This window comes from Otolemur garnettii, unplaced genomic scaffold (assembly GCF_000181295.1).
Source record: "Otolemur garnettii isolate 467f Iridium unplaced genomic scaffold, OtoGar3 scaffold00010, whole genome shotgun sequence".
Taxonomy (NCBI): Eukaryota; Metazoa; Chordata; class Mammalia; order Primates; family Galagidae; genus Otolemur; species Otolemur garnettii.
In genome coordinates, this window is record NW_003852405.1 from 1,973,019 (window position 1) to 1,990,481 (window position 17,463).

At 52.3% G+C, this 17,463-nt stretch overlaps 2 protein-coding genes across 2 annotated transcripts; both read right to left on the minus strand.

Annotated features, from left to right (window-relative positions):
* Positions 1-3,212: 3,212 nt before the first annotated feature.
* On the minus strand, positions 3,213-5,391 carry LOC100946160 (cytochrome b561 domain-containing protein 1). Its single transcript, XM_003784065.3, has 3 exons — positions 5,279-5,391; positions 4,599-4,636; positions 3,213-4,061 (listed from the first exon to the last, which is right to left on the minus strand). The coding sequence occupies exons 2-3, from the start codon at positions 4,608-4,610 to the stop codon at positions 3,558-3,560; spliced, it is 516 nt and encodes a 171-aa protein (XP_003784113.1). The 5' UTR covers positions 4,611-4,636; positions 5,279-5,391; the 3' UTR covers positions 3,213-3,557.
* A 1,176-nt stretch (positions 5,392-6,567) lies between these two features.
* ATXN7L2 (ataxin 7 like 2) lies at positions 6,568-15,896 on the minus strand. Its single transcript, XM_012801609.2, has 11 exons — positions 15,708-15,896; positions 13,732-13,797; positions 13,248-13,352; positions 12,642-12,849; positions 12,061-12,344; positions 10,822-10,904; positions 10,198-10,448; positions 9,167-9,365; positions 8,903-9,024; positions 7,599-8,394; positions 6,568-6,779 (listed from the first exon to the last, which is right to left on the minus strand). The coding sequence occupies exons 1-11, from the start codon at positions 15,832-15,834 to the stop codon at positions 6,765-6,767; spliced, it is 2,256 nt and encodes a 751-aa protein (XP_012657063.2). The 5' UTR covers positions 15,835-15,896; the 3' UTR covers positions 6,568-6,764.
* Positions 15,897-17,463: the final 1,567 nt, after the last annotated feature.

Here is a 17,463-nt window from a genome sequence, read left to right on the forward strand (position 1 = left end):
TTAAAACACCTTTATTTTATCATGATCTTTAAGTATATTTTAGCAAAACCTTGGAAATGTGTTGTTGGCTAACTCAATGTATATAAAACATCTAATTTTAATCAGCAACGCCAGGCTTCACTATCAATCATCCAAAGCAGACCTTTTTCAATTCACATATGCATGTTAAAGTGTATCATTATATCAACTTCTCAGTTTTGAATTTAAGGCTCTGCCACTTTATTTCTTACTGATATTTTCTTCAATTTGTTCCATGGGATACTCCATTAGGAGTGCATTCTTTGCCAGTAGATAGGATTTAGAAGAAGGAAGATCTCTAAATGAAACTTGTCATCACTTCCCACACTTTCACCCTGTTATATGATACATATTTATTTAGAACATTCTAACACAGGCTGAAGTGCTCCATGTTTAATATTCACTTTCTCCTGTAAAAGAATGTTTCTTTACAAGAAAAGACAGAAAACACTGCTGCTGCTATAGGGTGCTACTTTAGGTATGTTAAAGAAGGTTTTGCCAACACCCATATTTCTTTTTTTTTTTTTTTGCAGTTTTTGGCCAGGGCTGGATTTGAACCCACACCTCTGGCATATGGGGCCAGTGCCCTACTCCTTTGAGCCACAGGCAGCGCCCAAACCATCTCTATTTCTAATGTCCTCAAGGTTGAGTCTGAATATAATCAAACTTGGAATATAATCAAATGTGGAATCAGGGCTTAATGAGCTTGATATGAAAATCTGTGCAAATGACATGCAATTTTTTTTTTTTTTAAAGGCAAAACAGGCTGACTACTAGCTTTCCCTAGTCAGGGAACAAGGGCAAAAAGGCAGCCATTTGCTTCTCCTCCAAGGTTTCTCCCACCTTGCTGAGAAGCTCAACTCAGGGTTCAGATATTAGGAGATATGGGGAGGTGGGGGAACAGAGGGTAAGGAACACACCAGCAGGAGGTGTGTGCAGCTGGTAGCCACTGAGATCCCAGCTGGAGGAAGAGGGACCTGGCACTGAGGTCTATTGGTTGTCCAGCTGCTGCCCCAAGATATGAGGGCAGGTGGTGATGGAGAAATGGAGACAGGAGGGGAGAAAAGTTCCTTCATAATCTGGCCTGCCGGGAAGAAGTCCCCCCAGTGACCTGCTCTATACTGCAGTCAGACCTGGCTAAGCAGGAGGAGATTACCTGTGCTCTCATCTCTATGCTGTACCCCTGCCCTCCAGGCCCACTGGTCAGAGAGGCGACAGCTGGGGCCCCTTCCTTCTGCAGAATAAAAATGACTCCCCCTTCCTCTTAGGGCTGGGAATAGACATCAGATGGCACAGCCCACGCAAACTGCCGGCTGTCAGCACGCCTGCCCGCCCGCCCATCAGCCTCCGCACCACCTGGGAGGAGGCAACACCTCAGGCAGGCTCAGGCTTTACACACTGCTTGTTCTCAGAGAGGGTGCACTTTACCTGGCCCTCCTACACTGCTGCAGATAGGTTGAGACCTCCAACACTGGCCACCATGAGGGGAGAGGAGATGGAATCCCTGGATCAAAGTAACCTTAGGTGAGACTCTCCTCCATGTAGCCACAGTAACCATTTCTTCTTCCAAGTTCAGATCACATTGGGTAGTTTGAGAGGGGAGATAGGGCAATGAAAGAGATAGGAACAATCAGCCCTCTGCACAACAGAGGCCTCTTTTGGATGCTCATTGTCTAGAAAGCTCTTGGGAGATGCAGTCTTAACTAGGAGGAACATAGTGGGGTTCACTGAGAGGATACTTCTGTCTTTGTGGTCCCCATTCCTAAACTACTGAATCACACTAATCTTACTTCTGAGCTACCCAGAGAGGACGACCTGAATCTTTGGAAGACCTAGGACATCCCAAATACTGACATCTAGAAATGCCTTCCCAGCCCCTACACCTACATTTGTTTCCATCCTTGTCTTGCCAGCAGCATTCTTGGCTCAGCTACCTTCAGTCCTTGCCATGATCTATGGAGGTCCCATCTCTCCAACTGAGCCAGACCACAGCTAACCAGTCTGGCATCCAGCCCTCACCACCAAGGGCAGTCTGGGAAACTACTTTCAGCTGTAACAAGGAGGGGGTCTCTGCAGGGAAGAGAGCCCAGCCCTCATTTGCCAGCTGTCGCCAAACTTGGCTCCCTCTTGGGCCAACGGACTTGCAAAAGACAACAGCTTAAGGAAGCTTAGAAAATAAGGGGAGACTTTGTTTTCCTCGGATTATAAGAGACCCACCCCACTTCCTTGGCCTTTATTAAAAGCTTTGAAGTAGCTCCACAAAGCTCTGGGAGTTATCAAAAAGTTTTGCGCGACACAAAAATCAAGAAACACTACATCAATGTGGATGGAAACAAATGTAGCCCCCCCAGCAACAGTGATGAGCAGAGCAAGTTACAACTTGCACAGGTGAATCAAAAAGGACAGTGTTGATTATGTTTCTTGGAAGTGAAATAATGGACCATAATGAAGTCTGTCTCAAAACTTTTGCAGTGACCCACGTATGTGCTAAGGCAAGAACCTGAGCACCAAGAAAGGCAAAGCATGAGATGCCCTAAGAATGGACATCAGGGGACAAAGCACACCCAGGTTCTATAGCCCTGAAGCCTATATCCTGAGGCAGAAGGAAGTTCCTCACTGAGCTAAACAGCCCAGCCAAGAGCCATGGGCTTTTTTAAGCCAGTGTTCTCCTGCTTCTCTAAATGCTTTAAAGTGACTTTAGTGCCTTTACTTTTTTTGAGTCCAGAAGTCCCTCACCTGGGTCCCTTCCCTCCACAGTCCTTTCTTACCCCTTGTGCCCTAATCCAGGACCAAACTAGCTCAGATTCCTGAAGGGCCCTGAGGACAGACCTATAGTCCTACAGAGAAATAAAATAAGAATGAAGGTAAGAATTACATTCTGAGTCTGCTAAGTGGTCCCAATAGTCCAGAGCTGCAAGGATGTTCTGTTACACCAACCTGATAAGACACTGAATATTAGAGATGGGATTTAGAGATTGTTTAGAAACATTTCATAGATGAGGAAACAGAGAGGTCTTGAGATATGGAACTTACCTAGGATCACATGACAGAGTTTAAGAAGATATAACCCATACATGAAACCCATGGGCTCTCTACACTGTATCACACTGCTTTCTCAAGAGTGACCCAAATATTCAAGGCTACCATACATAACTTAGAGCAGTGGTTCTCAACCTTCCTAATGCTGCAGCCCTTTAATACAATTCTGGTGGGTCACCACACACAGGTTGAGAACCGCTGACTAAGAGGAACCCAAGCAAGAAATTACTACCAACAGCATCACCCAATATTCTATCTCCCATTGACGAGTAAAGGCTTCTGGTTCAAGGTCTCCATCACCTCCCACTTGCACCCAGTACATTTCCCTATTTTGGCCCACAGAGTTATCCCTCAACAATAGCAGCTTGGGTTTTTGCAGCCCCTGGCTCAACCAAGAAGTACAAAACCTGACCACTTCTGAAGTGGGTCCCTTGTAGGTCAAAAAAGGAACCATTGATGTCCATGGCAAGTGTCCCACCTAGATTCAGAGTTGGAGGAATTCACATTTCCATTTTCTTCCTTGGCAAGTAGGAGCTGGAGATCTGGTGCATGATCACCAGGGCTGGATAGAGGGGCAGTGCCAGGCACAGGTACCAAGCTGCACCTTTGATCTGGGCCTGAAACCACACTGAGTACATGCCCAGCAGCACCGTTACTGTAGCCATCAGGTAGACCACCAGTCCACAGGTCAGATGGTAGAGCTTGAGGCGAGCCACCCTCGAGACCCTGGCTGCCCGGGGACAGAGGAGGCAGAGCCCACACAGTGCCTGGCCACCGGTGGCCAGCAGTGTCAGGGCTCCCACCCAGCTGTGCCAGGACACCAGATGGGGTAGCTCACTGCGGGTCCTACTGGAGATGATGAAGCCCAGGCCGAGGGCTGCACAGAGGATGGCTAGAGTCTGCCCTGCCCAGTGAAGCCGGATCCGAGCCTTTCGGGAACAGAAGAAGAACGGGGAGTGCTCAGGCGAGAAGAGTAGGATGGCCTCAGCCATGCAGAGGCAGAACTGTGAACATAGAGAGGTCCAATAAGCCTCAGGTCTGGCTTGGGGGCCTGAGAAAAAGTAGGTGTTCTTCTACAACCCAAGAAGGAGGACAGGAGTAGGGGCAAAAGAACTTCCTCCAAGACCTCCTTGTCAGCATTTCTGGGAGCAATTGGGAATCAGCATTTGTGTGCAAGTCTTACCATTCAAGCTGACATCCCCACCCCCACCAAGACCTCTACAGACAATGTCTCCCATCTCTTGACCAGGGAAACTGCAAATGTTAAACTTACTCATAAACTAAAGAAGCACTAGGGGAGAAAGAAATCTCTTCTGTGCCCTTCCACCCTTTTCAACCACCAGACTTTCTTCTTTTTTCACCTAAGGCCCAGCCCTCCATAATCCCAAACCCATAGATCGCAGGGAAAGATGGGTTCCTCGCTGTTTCCCCCACCTCTCTGTGCCTTAGGAAGTCTGAGCCTTCTGAAAGCTGGGTGTTTCCCGAGGGGGGAAGCTACACATATCCCAACAAATTAGTTGTAGATAGAAACCCAAACTCACCGCCAAGGCCATGAATACAGGGTGCCACGAGAAAAGACCTAAGAATCAAAGAGAAGAGGCTGACGGCTGGGCACTGTTGTTCCTGTTTCTGTAGCTAGCTAGACCCCAAGACTCCAGCTCAAAGAAGAAAGGTCAGCGTTACCAACCCCAACCCTAAGAGGGAATCAGGAACTCAGGGCAAAGTCGAACAGCCAAGGGGCCTACCCATAACCATACACCAGTTTGGCCTGAGTACCCTTTCAGCTGTCAACCCAGTCCTAGAATAGGCCTCGACCTTCCTTCTCCACTTGTATCCTCCCTCGGGGTCCCTGCTTCTCAAGAAGTAGTCGGTTTGATCTGTTTTATCGTCTGCCTTCTCCCACACAGCCAAAGCCCCACCTTTCCAGAAGCTCCGGGCCCCGCCCCACCAAGCTCTTAAACCCCTCCACTGTCAGCCCCTCCACAGCACCAGGACCCTACCCCGCGTCTCCTAGCTCTCCCAAGCGCTGCCCCGCCGGCATCTCGGCTCCGCCCCCTTCCACGGCCCCACCCCGCCTCGCACACTCACTGGTTCCCGGCCGGGACAGCACAGTCAGAAAGATGGTGAAGCCCAAAGCTACCAGGTGTGCCAAGATCCCACTGCCTCTCCGCAGCCAGCGGGTCAGTCTCGGCTCCCTTGCTGGGGTGGGAACCAGACCTACCTCCAGAGGCTGCATGGCCGTGCCGGACCGGCCCGCACACTCCAGCTGGCAGAACGCGTCTTCCGGGTTTGCAATTGCAGAGGCGGCGGCGGCTGCAGGAGAGGCTCCTCCCCCGGGACGCCGCCGGCAGTGCGGCGGAGTCGCCCACAGCGCCCTCTGGGGGCCGGGGGGGAAGCGCGTGTGTCAGGGAGAGAGGCTCCCAGGAGAGCGCAGGGCCGGAAAGGGACCAGGCAACTCCCAGTCCACCTGCATTTCTGAGTCTACAGGAACTAAATCCCAAGCAGCCCGCGGAAATAACATTTGTGGCAACTGATTTGGATGAAACCCCAAATCACACAGTGGATATGTCGAACCAGTTGTTTTTAGCAGCTTCCTGGTAGTGCTGGATTTATTTCCCTGGCCCCTCACTTTCCTGTCATTTCCTGTCTTGTTAAGGGAACAAAATTCATCCCTGCCTAAAAACAAGAATAAAAGGAGAGGACAAGGCCAAAATATAGCGCCCTACACCTGGTGAATTCAGGTTTGAGGCCCAAAGGAGGGAGACGCAAGTTTCATCTTCTATCTCCACAGTAATTGTCCCCAGTGAGATAAGTAGAACTAGGACATTCCCAGCCCTGCCGCCTCCTCAACAGATGCTCAGCCCTACAGAGCCAGGTGAGCCTGAGGGACCAGGGCATCCCACACCACAAGTTCTGCAAGTGATTATATCTCTTCCCTTCCTGCCTCCAAAAAAGGTGTTCAGCCTAAGGCGGCCTGACTGGTAAAGCCGTACTACCCCAGAACAAACCCACAGGCTGTCAAATAGAAATCAGGGACATCCCAAGCTCCCTAAGTGGTTGAGAAAACGAGGCTACTGGTAAGAGGTGAAAAAATGCAGGAACAATAATGCAGAGAGGGGTGGAAGCCCAAGGCTAGAAAAGAACCAAAAGCCAATTCCCACAGACTCTCAGGGCAAGGGTCCAAGAGGAGTAGCTCCCCATCCCCCTCTCAAGTTTCCCTTCCCAATGGGACTGGAATAGGCTCTGGGGGTCAAAATTCTGGGGAGCCTTGCTCATTAAGAACCACATACCTCATTATCTCATCTGGAGAGAAGACTTTCCCCCAATGATACAAATCCCAGACATGGCCACACTATTTAAAAGGGCACACACAGAGACACACACACACACACACACACTCTGAGGCTAAGAGACTTTTGCAGGGAAGCTATGGGAGCTGGGGTCTGGCTATCATCTCTGCCTCCCAGGGTGGGATTGGGGACATTAGGGACACTCATGTTGTTACTTTTCTCCTTCCTTTTCTATGTTTTCTGTTTTCATATTTTCTTAGCAGCAACAGAACAGGGAGACAGTCTTGAGGTATTTTAAAGAATTTTTTTTCTTAAAAAAAATAATATAAAGTTATAAAAAGCGGCAGCAGCCTGGGGCCCAGATCTGGAGGGGAGGAGGTGCTGGCGGCTCCGTTGCAGTGGGCAGGCACTTTCTCATTAATGGGCTTTTGACTGTAGGAAAACAAGAGGCAAGAGATAGGGTCAGGGTGGGAACCTACCAGTTATCCTAACCAGTGGACCGTATGGACTATAAGAGCTAAAACCTGATTTCCTTCTGCTAGCCTCATGAGAGTAAAACTAAGCAAGGTAGAAGACGAATGCCAGCCCAACAGTGAAGAGCTGGGTAGTGAAGCTGGGGAGCATACAGAGGTTAGATCCATGCCTGACCAAGACAGCTTCCCTCCATTCCACCTCTGGTAAGTCCCTCCTGGCTGAGATCATATGGATAGCCCATGGTACTCCAGGGATTCCAACAGAAGAGGCAAATAACCCTGGTTGCAGGCTTCACCTGAAAACCTAGAGCCGAGCAGATGTGTGAGGTGGGTGTGCACACACCTGGGGATCTTGAGATACACCCCTGCCCTTCAGTGCCCTGATGCCCAGAGGAAGAACCAATGAGCAAGGTGAACCCACCCACCTTGCTGCTCAGGCTAGGCCGTGGCTCAGGAACACAAACTCCCTTTCCTTCAAGGGACAGAGGTAGTTTCAGTACCTACAGTGAGGGCCATAGCCAATTCAGAACGAAGTGGCCTTTTGGTACAAGCAAAAGCAGGGGTGGAGAAGCGTGGCAGGAAGAGGGCTGGGAATAGGGGAAGGTCCACCAGGCAAACACAGGTTACCCTGTGAAGACCTGACCTAAAGGAGATAGTCCAGGAACTCTCTCAACTTCCCCTTTCTCCCCTTCCCTGCACATCGACTTAGCACCTTCTTTGTGCCAGATACCCACTGTGCACCCCACTCCCATCCATCTTCAGGGAGCTTGGCTGGTACCTTCAGTGTAGAGCACTTCTCCTCAAAGGCCAGGGCTGAGCCCGGCTTCTTGCGCCGCACAGAGCAGGCCACATCGGCAGGGGCACCAGCCTGACAGTGCTTGGCCTTCACTGGCCGGCAGTAAGTGGCCAGGTTTTTACGCTTCTTGGCTACCTCCTCCTCAGAGAGGCAGTTGGTTGGCAGAGCCTTGGCTGGGTGTCCAGCTACTCCCCGGTTCTCCAGCTGAGAAGCCTTGACTGGTGTGGAGGATTGATGAGGGGAACCGCGGCAGTCCAAGGGCCCTGCCCGCTTCACTCTTGGCCCCACTGTCCCATTAAGCCCCATGCTCAGGGCTGTTTTAGTCTTGGCTGAGAGACCCCGGCAGCCAGAGGATTTGCCTTTTCCAGTGGGCTCCAGAATGCAGGTCCGTTTGAAAGTGGTGGGGCCAGGGGATAACTTCCGCTTCCGAGAAGGGGCTTCCATCTCTGCCCCATCCTTGGCTTTGGATGACTTGCTGGCCTTGGAAGGTGGCAGCTTGCTGAAGGATGGAGATGGCGTGTTGGCAGGCAGTGGTGAGGTGATAGCCTGACTCCCGCCCATGCACTCCGCCTGGCTGCAGGCAGCTGCCACACTGGGGGAGCCTGCAGGGTAGCTGGGGACAAAGCTGTCCTTGGTGGGGGGTGTGGAGGCTGGGCAGGCAGGTCTGGGGTGTAGGCCTGGAAGGCGGGGGCAACTGCCCATAGAAGATGGGCTCAGGGGAGCAGATAAGGGGGAACTGACAAGATGGGATGGAGGTTCAGCTGCTGGTGGGATCTTCCTGCAGGAAAAAAGAGAGCCCCACTGTGACTACAAAGCAAACAAGAGGGGCTTCCCCCAAACACACTAATCCCTCTGCCCCACCTAGAAATGGCCAGCAGAGTTTCAGTTGCTGCCATCTACTGGGAGATGCTGGAACTGAGGGTTAGGAAGAAGGCACAGACATAGAAAGGAATGAACTACTAGTACATAAAGTGAACTAGTAGGAAAACCCATTAAGAACCTCATTTTAAATCTTAGTTTGGAAATCCCTTATCCCTCATTACCCAAAAGGTACTAGAAGTAAAGGATAAGCATCTAGATTCATCCCCAGACCACCAATTCATGCCCTGCCTTAGCATATCTCCTGGCTGCTAAGTTTTCCCACCCCCTCTTTGTGTCACTTCCCATCTGGGGTCTTCTTGGCAAATAGCCAAGACACACTTATGGGGCTGTGTGAAGGATCAGGGTCTCTAAAGCCCATGTACGCCTAGGGCCTGGAAAGGAAGTTCTGGGCCTGAGAGACTCACTTCCACATGTGTGAGCTGAGATGCCGTTCCAGCATGGAGCTGAGTGCTGAACAGAACCGGTCCAGCCGGCGGCTAAACACATAACATCCTGGGCTCACCAGCCGGCTCCCAAAGGTACAGAACTGGAGGTGAAAGGAAGGAATATAGTTTGCAGGGCCTGAGATGCAGAAGGGCATCTGCACACAGGATCTGACCTCCTCCCTACAATGGGGGCCAAGAGGGCTGGGCCACCCCCTACCCCAGCCCTCTGCCCCAAGTCCTTACCGCCTGAGGCCGTGGGGGCCGGGTTGCATAATGGCAGTCAGGGGGGAGGTGGAGGTCATCAGATGTTCCCTCCTCCTCACTCTCCTCGCTGGAGGCCTGGGCCCCACCCCGGGGCAGGGGAAAAGGGAATAGGCCTGGGTCCCCATCACCACCACAGGGGCCTTCATCATCCAGCTCACTCTCAGAGGAAGCCTGGGACCTGGAAGGGCCAAAGGGGATGTGAGGACAACGTGACTGGTGTGGGGTCAGGGTAGGGGTGTCCCTGAACCCACCAAGTTCAAAAAGCAGGGCACCAGGGCAGATACCCTGCCGGGCAATCAGAGGAAGAAGACAGAGGGAAGGATAGGAGGAAATGATAGAGCTCACAGAGTGAGAGACCAGGGGCCACAGCTCCCAAGGGATTTTTCTCCCCAGCCCCTTCACTTCCCAGACCCTTCCTCCTCAGGGGGAAAATCTGCTCCAGATTCGCCTCCTCCAGAAAATCTTCCGAGTTTAACTGTACCCAGCTCTGGTCAGCCCAGTCAACTCTCTCAACCCCCTTCTTGCATCACATATTCCTGTGAGCCTGTCTGTGAGCTGAGCCTGTGTTTCGTGTCTGCCCCTCGTGTGACAGGCAGAGATGCGTGTGAGTCTCCTTCGGCAAGGCAGGCTCTCCCCCGGGGTCCAGCGTAGCCTCTGCACACGAAGGGGCCATTGAATGAATACACAGTAGGACTATCTCACCCAGGACCATGACCCTTTCGGCTCCCCAGTGACAAGTTTTGGCGTGTTGGAGGCAGCTAGGAAAATGTTGGTATCCCAGGTATTGGATCTGGCATACTACAGAAAGGCAGGGTTACTGTGGTATGGTTGGTTAGGAATAGGGGAGTCACCTGCTTCCACACCACTGCCAGGAGCCCCAGGTATCCCCCCATACTCAGGGGCTGAGTGGCTACATCTTCTAGGACACTCTCTGAGGCTATCTCCAGGGGTCCCTAATGGCTTAGGGGCCAAGTATCCCCAGGTGAAGTGGGGTTGGATCTCAGACGTACCTGGGCAGTGCACAGTATGGGTAGATCTGCTTGGCACGAGCAGAGAAGGTGCTGGGAGCAGCCACCGCTGCCAGAACCTGGACTGAGGAAGGGAGTTCCTGGGAGGGGCGCTCCAGAACTTGCTCCTTGCGCCCTGGGCTCTTTTCCTTGGGAGACTCCCCCTTTCGAGAGTTGGCCTTCAGCTCTGCTACTAACACATCAAAGTCCTTGGCCCGGCCCTGGACCTCCCGGCGCTGATGTACGGAGTGGATCTAGAATACAGCAGGGTGGAGGGTTGGGGAAGGGAGTGAGCTGAGCAGGGGTGAGGGGCAGCAGTATGCTCTGGCCTGGGCAAGAGGAGAAAGAGGGGATGTGAATGTGTTTGCAAGTGTGTTTGTGTGTCTTCGTTTCACTCCCCCATGGTGCCAAAACCCTCCTTTGGGGTGGGGAGATCTGGAAGCCACCCCCCTGCCTACTGCTTCCACTTTGTGCCCACTGTGGGCAGTCTCTTCTCTCCTTCCCTGGTATGGGCCTAACCCTCATCCCTCAAGCTGGATTTTCAGTAACATCTAAATTCTTTCACTTGCCCAGGGAAGAAGAGGGCAAGTCCTGGGCTATCTACCCTCACAGTGGGACTAGGGTTACCTTGCAGGTCAGCAGACGGGTACAGATCTTTTTGGTCTCTGGATTTATTACCCCACACTGCCTGTTGAGGTCACACTCCTTTCCTGTGGGGAAAGCAGTTTCAATGAACCTCAAGGCCATTTCCAGAAGGCCCACAGAAGGATCTGGCCTCTTCCTGCCAAAAGCCTGGGGAGAACAGGGTCTAAGGCAGAAATGCCTCTAGGCTTCAGGTCCAGGATCCCCTTTCCAGAGAAATTCATCTGGGCATCAACACTTCTCGGCTGGGCCTGAGAATATCCCTATCCCCATCCTCATCCCACACTCATTTTGGCAACTTCAAGCACAAAGTAGGGCAACACGTTTCAAGAAACAAAAGCAGGGCAGTGCCTGTGGCTCAGTGGGTAGGGCGCCAGCCCCATATACCGAGGGTGGCAGGTTCAAACCCGGCCCCGGCCAAACTGCAACAAAAAGCCGGGCGTTGTGGCAGGCGCCTGTAGTCCCAGCTACTCAGGAGGTTAAAGCAAGAGAATCGCCTAAGCCTAGGAATTGGAGGTTGCTGTGAGCTGTGATGCCACAGCACTCTACCAAGAGCAATAAAGTGAGACTCTGTCTCTAAAAAAAGGGAAAAAAAGCATGGCAGTGCCCGGAGCTCAGTGGGTAGGGCATCAGCCACATACACCAGGGCTAATAGATTCAAACCCGGCCAGGGTCAGCTAAAACAACGACAACTGCAATAACAACAACAAAAAAATAGCCAGGCATTGTGGCAGGTGCCTGTAATCCCAGCTACTTGGGAGGCTGAGGCAAGAAAATCACTCATGTCCAAGAGTTTGGGGTTTCTATGAGCTATGACACCACAGCACTCTACCCAGGGTGACAGCTTGAGACGCTGTCTCAAAAAAAAAAAAAAAAAAAAAAAAAAAGAAAGAAAAGTAACAAAAGCAGCCACAGGCATCTGGGATGCCAGAGAAACCAGCTGTGAGATGTCTGGTGCCCTGGATCTAGGTGAGAAGAGAGATAAAGGCCAACTGCCTAAGGGGACAAAAGAACTTCACCTCTTGGGTACAGGCTCCCCTACCCTCAATTTGGAGACCTAGGCTAGAGAGAAGCTTCCCAGAGAGCAAGCAAGTCAAGAGGTGACAGGGGTTCCTATACCCTGCCACCTATCATGGGCAGACCCACCTCTTCCTGACCTCCCCATAAGACAAACCAGCCCAAAAGAGTCCTCACTTCCTGAGACCTAAGACCATGACTACTCACGAGCCATCTTCCGGTGGGTTTTGGGGGGTAGCCTGGCCCCAGGCTCCTTTTCAGGAGGGCTGCCTTCAACCCGGTGACTGGTCCCCTCACTGGGGATTATCTCGATGCTATCTCTGCCAGGAGGTTCTTTAGAAGGGGGAGCCATGGGGGGTTTTCCAAGGGAGTCCTTAGTGAGGCTGCCTGGCTGGCTGAGAAAAGCAGAGGGTGGGGCCACCCTGATTCCGTGTCCATCAGGCTTCGGGAGACTGGACATCTTCTCCAGATTCACCACAGGCACGAAAAGGCTACACATGGAGAGAGGGTGTTGGCTGGGAGGCGGGGAGGCTGGGCCTGGGGTCTGGACTGTAGCCCAGAGCCATCTCTTTCCCAGCCCTGGAACTTGGGTGGGCTCCAGCAGAAGTGTGGAACATGGGAAAAGGAGACCCCATATTCCCTGGAATACATGGAAGGGAGCTACAAATAGGGTGGCTGCCTCATGCTGTGAATACTGCCCCTTAACCCAGGGTTGCCTCCATTGGTGTCAACCCCTCCCTGGCTTTGGGGTTAGGGCCAGTCTTAAGGAGACTCTTGCTTCTCCTTACCAGAGGTTATCCTTCTGCGTCTTCTCAGGCTGGTGGCCACGGTTCCGGGACCCCTGGCCCTTCTCCCTGGAGGAAGTTTTGGTGGAACCTTGGGGCCTACAAGCTGGGCCCTGCCCATTTACTACATGGCATTTCTGAGAGCTGGCAGGGGCTGGAGGTGGGGGTGGGGCCCAGGCATAAAGCTTGCTGAGGGGCCCATGTCTTCTTTCTGTCACCAGGAGGTGGAGAGAGTAATGGAGGTGAGTGGAATCAACTGCTTCCTTCCCCAAACTCCTAAACTTGCCCATAGACTCACGTTAGAGAATCGGAGTTTCCATAGTTTAGATCATAAATCTGCCTCTTATTTGAATTTGAGGCTTTAAGACTCAAAATTCTACACCCAGCTTCCTAAACCTCTCAGCTCCTCCCTTAATTCTACTGAATGCTAGAATTTTGTCCAAACAACAACCCTGATCCCCCACAATGCTCTTAAGCCACCCTTAGGACCTTCCTATGCCCAATACCACCCTTCATTACCCCACAAGACCTCCCAACTGACCCTGTCCTCATAGTTCCACATTCCATCTTCCCCTGTCCCCTCTATCTCCTCCCTAGGGCTCCCCTCACCGCAGTGCTTCTGGAAAGCTTGAGGCTTCACCACTTGGCTGCAATGGTTACACACAACCAAATAGAAGTCGTCATGGGCAGGGCAGTGCCCGAAGATGGACATGTCTGCAATGACAGAAGCCCTTATCACTGGGGCTGGGGATCCCAGGGTTTCCCTGTAAGATCAGAGAGCACTCCCACCCACCACTTAGAAAATTTACTTCCCAGCTGACATGACAAGCTTTATGCTGGATGCTTCCAGCTTGCAGAGTTTAATCTAAGCAATCCCAAAGTATATGCACTTTCAGGAGAAGGCAATCACCTAAGACTAGGATTGCTAACAACAGGTCACAGGAGCCAGGGCAACAGGCTGACTCAGATCTATCAAAAGGAGGATCCCCAGACCTACTGCTTCAGGTAGTCACCTCCTTCTAGAGTGTGGTGAAAGAGGGAAAGATGGTTCTGTCTGCCCTGGGTCCCAGCCCCAATGGGTGTTGACTCCCACCTTCTTTGATGAGGGTCATGGCATCCAGCTTCTTTGTATTTTTGCTACTTTCCTCCAGCTCAGCCCCTAAAGGAGAAACACAGCTCAGAAAGACCATCCCCTTCTCAGAAGCCCCATCTCCTACCCAAGTAGAGCCTTCATCCTGGCATTGTGAAGCCCACAAGTTCCTAACATTGAAGACCACTTGGAGACCTTTCAGTGGGTCATTCTCAAGTGCCCATTCTTCCTTCACTTCCTGCCTTCAGAATTAGCTGACCCCATTAAGAAGAATCTAACCACCTTTCTTATGGATCCTTCACCTCAAGGTGCACTTTCACTGCTGACTAGTTGAGTGATTGTGGGTAAATACCATCTCTTTTCTGGGCCTGCTTCCCCTTTTAAAGAGGAAATAATCCTTTACAAATTTTCCTACAGATCCTTGAGTCCCCTTGTTAGATTTCTCAGATGGGTCCTTTCTGCTACTCTGTGGCATCCCAAACACACACTCCCAGGTGTCCACACCCATGAACTCAGTTTTGCTCCATCTGGGTTACCAAGGCATTATCAAAGTTACACCCAGGTTTTCAGATTCTACACGGATAGGATAGTCACTAAGCAGAGAAACTGCTGTCTTTTGGCCTTTAGGCATCTTCAAAGTCTCCTTGGTCAACTACGTACACAAGCCTCCCTCCTCCTTAGGCTTTGGACAGGGGTTGCCCTTGTACCTCAGTTTCTGGGTTAATGACAAAAACATCTTAGCTATGCAAAACAGCTCTTCCCCCATCCCCCTACCTTACTCCTCCCCACTCCCTCCTCTACATCCCCTCCCTGTCCCTCGGAAAAAAAAAATCAATTCTGAGTCACCAAACCCATCTGACTCTATTTCCGGTTCTCAATGCACCCAGACCCTGACAATGGCCCCATCCTTGCTCTCCCAGCATGGGACAGTCCTAGGGTAGCCTGGGCTCTCACATAGGTCTGCTCTCTGATGCCCACTAACAGGCCCCTATCTAGAATGAGAAGATTGTTGACAGTCTTATATAATAACAAGACCTGGGGGGTGGGGGGTGGGCTAAGCATACAAGAGACAAGGGCAGCCCCCACTCTTCTAAGTCCATTAAATGTCCATAGGGAATGACGGTCAGAATCAAGCTGGGAGTCAGATGTCTCAGAACAGAACAAGTGTCATTAGAAACCCCTCCATGTGGTCTCCTGCCCCACCTCTTCTCACTTGCAAACTTCTTCAGGGGCGTGATGCCTGCTGTCACCCCTAAAGGCCACGAGGCCAGGTGTCCCCTGGGGCCAGGAGACAAAGATCAGAAGGGGCTGTAGGCCCGCTCACTAAAGGCACTCAGGGGCCTAGAGAAGGTGGGAGTCAGAGCCAAGAGGCAGGGCAAGGGGCCCGTGAAAGGACGGAGGGTTGGAGCATGGATGGATGGATGTATGGATGGATGGACCGGAGGATGGAGCAACAGAGAGAGGAAAGATAGATGGATGGACGGATGAACTAATGCGGAGGGGGCGGGGGTCCAAAAGCACTGCAGCCAGCAGGCAAACACCGGAAAGGAGCAGGAGCTGTGGGGCAAAAGGCGAAGGAACAAGGTGGGTGAGGAGGGGGGCACAGAAGTGGGGTGCGTGGGAAACACGTGGAGGGGCTACTGCGGATAAGGGAAGCCGAAGGCAGGTGCAGGAGGGGCGGGAGATGGAGACCAGCAGGCAAGGAGAAAGATAAAGACAAGTACATGTGGGGGCAGGTACTGGGCACTAGTAGAGGCAGATGTGGGCAGGGTGGGCTGAGAGCGGTGAGTCGGCGCTAGGACCCGGAGGTGCGAAGGTGGCGGAGCAGGCGGGCACTAGGACCCGGCGGGTCCTTTGTTTGGGGGGCCGGGGAGCCGGACGGCGGCTCCTGTCGGCGGCTCCCCTTAGCTGCCGGGGCCCCGGAAGGGGGGAGGGGACATAGTGGTGGGGTCCCCGGACTCTAGGGTAGCTTCACTCACCGTCGGCCGCGGGCAAGTCGGCCCGCTCCACCCACGAGCTCCAGCTCTGTCCCGCGAAGTCATCGAGACTCGGCACCCGCCGCTCCAGAGCGGCCATTGCTGCCGCCGCGCGTTCACGCACCGCCATCACCGCCGCGGACGCGCGCCCGCCCCGGCGCCGCCGCCGCGCGGCCCCCTCCCTCCTGCCCCGCCGCGGGCACGCCTCCCCTCTCCCCCCTACCTTCCCAGCTCAGTCCTTGCGCAAGCGCAACACAGGTTGCCTGGCACCGTCCCCTCCCTCACGCATTGCCTTCTGGGAAATGTAGTCTTGGAGGGGTGCTATTGCCTACTGAGCATGCGGCGAGAGCCTTTCCGAAATGTACGATTGCAGGGGAAAAAAGAGACCAAAGCCCCAGCATCTCCTCTTCCAACCCATGTGCACACATGCTTTGTGCTACCCCAGCATCTCCTCTTCTAACCCGTGTGCACACATTCTTTGTGCTATAGTCCACTCTCCCACGCTCGCTGCACACACACCCCAGCCCCAAACCTCTCTGCCCAGACGCCCCTCTAAGCTGGCTGGCGCCCCTTCCTGGGCTTGCGGCCGCGAAGCTACTTGGCTCCCCTGTAGATCGAAGAGGGTAGGTGCAGGGAGGTGGGCGCTGTGAATCAGAAGGGCAAGGGGAGGGAGTCTGTAGGATGTGCTGAAGGACACAGGGGTTGGAGGGGGGGAGGGCTTCGGCTCCCGTGTCTTGCCTCCTCTGTGGGAAACCCACACTGCCCTGAGGCAGAGTAGAGGGTTGGACTGTGGTGTTGTCTAGGTTTGGGAGGTCTTGGCTAAGCTGACCAAGATCACCTGTCAGGATGACAGAAGGCTATCTCCGAGCCAGAGCCAGCCCCGGAACACGGGTAGCCCTTAGGCTGCTGGGGTTTGCAGCATCTTGCTGATCGTCTCTCTCCTCCTGAGAACTGCGGTCGATACCCTGTACTGCTTCTTCCCAAACCTTGGCTGGACCTGGACTCCATCCATCACTTTGGCTTCTTTTACTAATGAATATTTTCTCTGCTGGAAGGACTGCTACGGAATCCTCGGCATTAGGAGATTTCTTAGTAGATCTGTCATTTTCTTTGCTAAGGTCTAGAAAGCCCCTTAATCATCCTCCTCTTTTTTCTTTTCAACTGATACTATTTTTTCCTACCGTCACACAATCAAGATACAGAAGTCTGCCTGCTCCTTCCCTCAAAATCACATCAGGAAAGAAATACTAATCTTTTTCCTCCTCAATCTCTTACACTTCACCCCATACTCATCCCTTTAGCTGAGGGGAAACCAAGTTTTAAAGCAAATAAGTCAAGGTCTATGACTGACTTTAAGACCTTAAACTTCCTTCTTTTCATCCAGGGAAGATTTAAGTATTTCAAGGATAAACTCTGAGGGCAGAAACTCTTAACCTGAGAACAATAGATGATCCCTGGGAGGTCCAGGAACCTGGTGAAATTGAATGTAAAATTGCACCCACGTGTATTTTTCTAGGGAATATAAATGTGGTGTGAGACTGTCTGAAGGGGAATGGAGGTGCAAGTTTGTTCAGCAAAAACCTTATAAAGAGTGAAGCATATGGCCTTCAGTTCCTAACAGGAAGCTTGTTTGGGTCACAGATGGTAGGAAAGCAAATGGGAACAGCAATGTGGAAGCCACTATCTCTCACCTTTTGAGTTTGCTCCAAATTTGCTAATGAGTCCCAGTTACTCTGGACTAATTGGGTGCCACTAACTG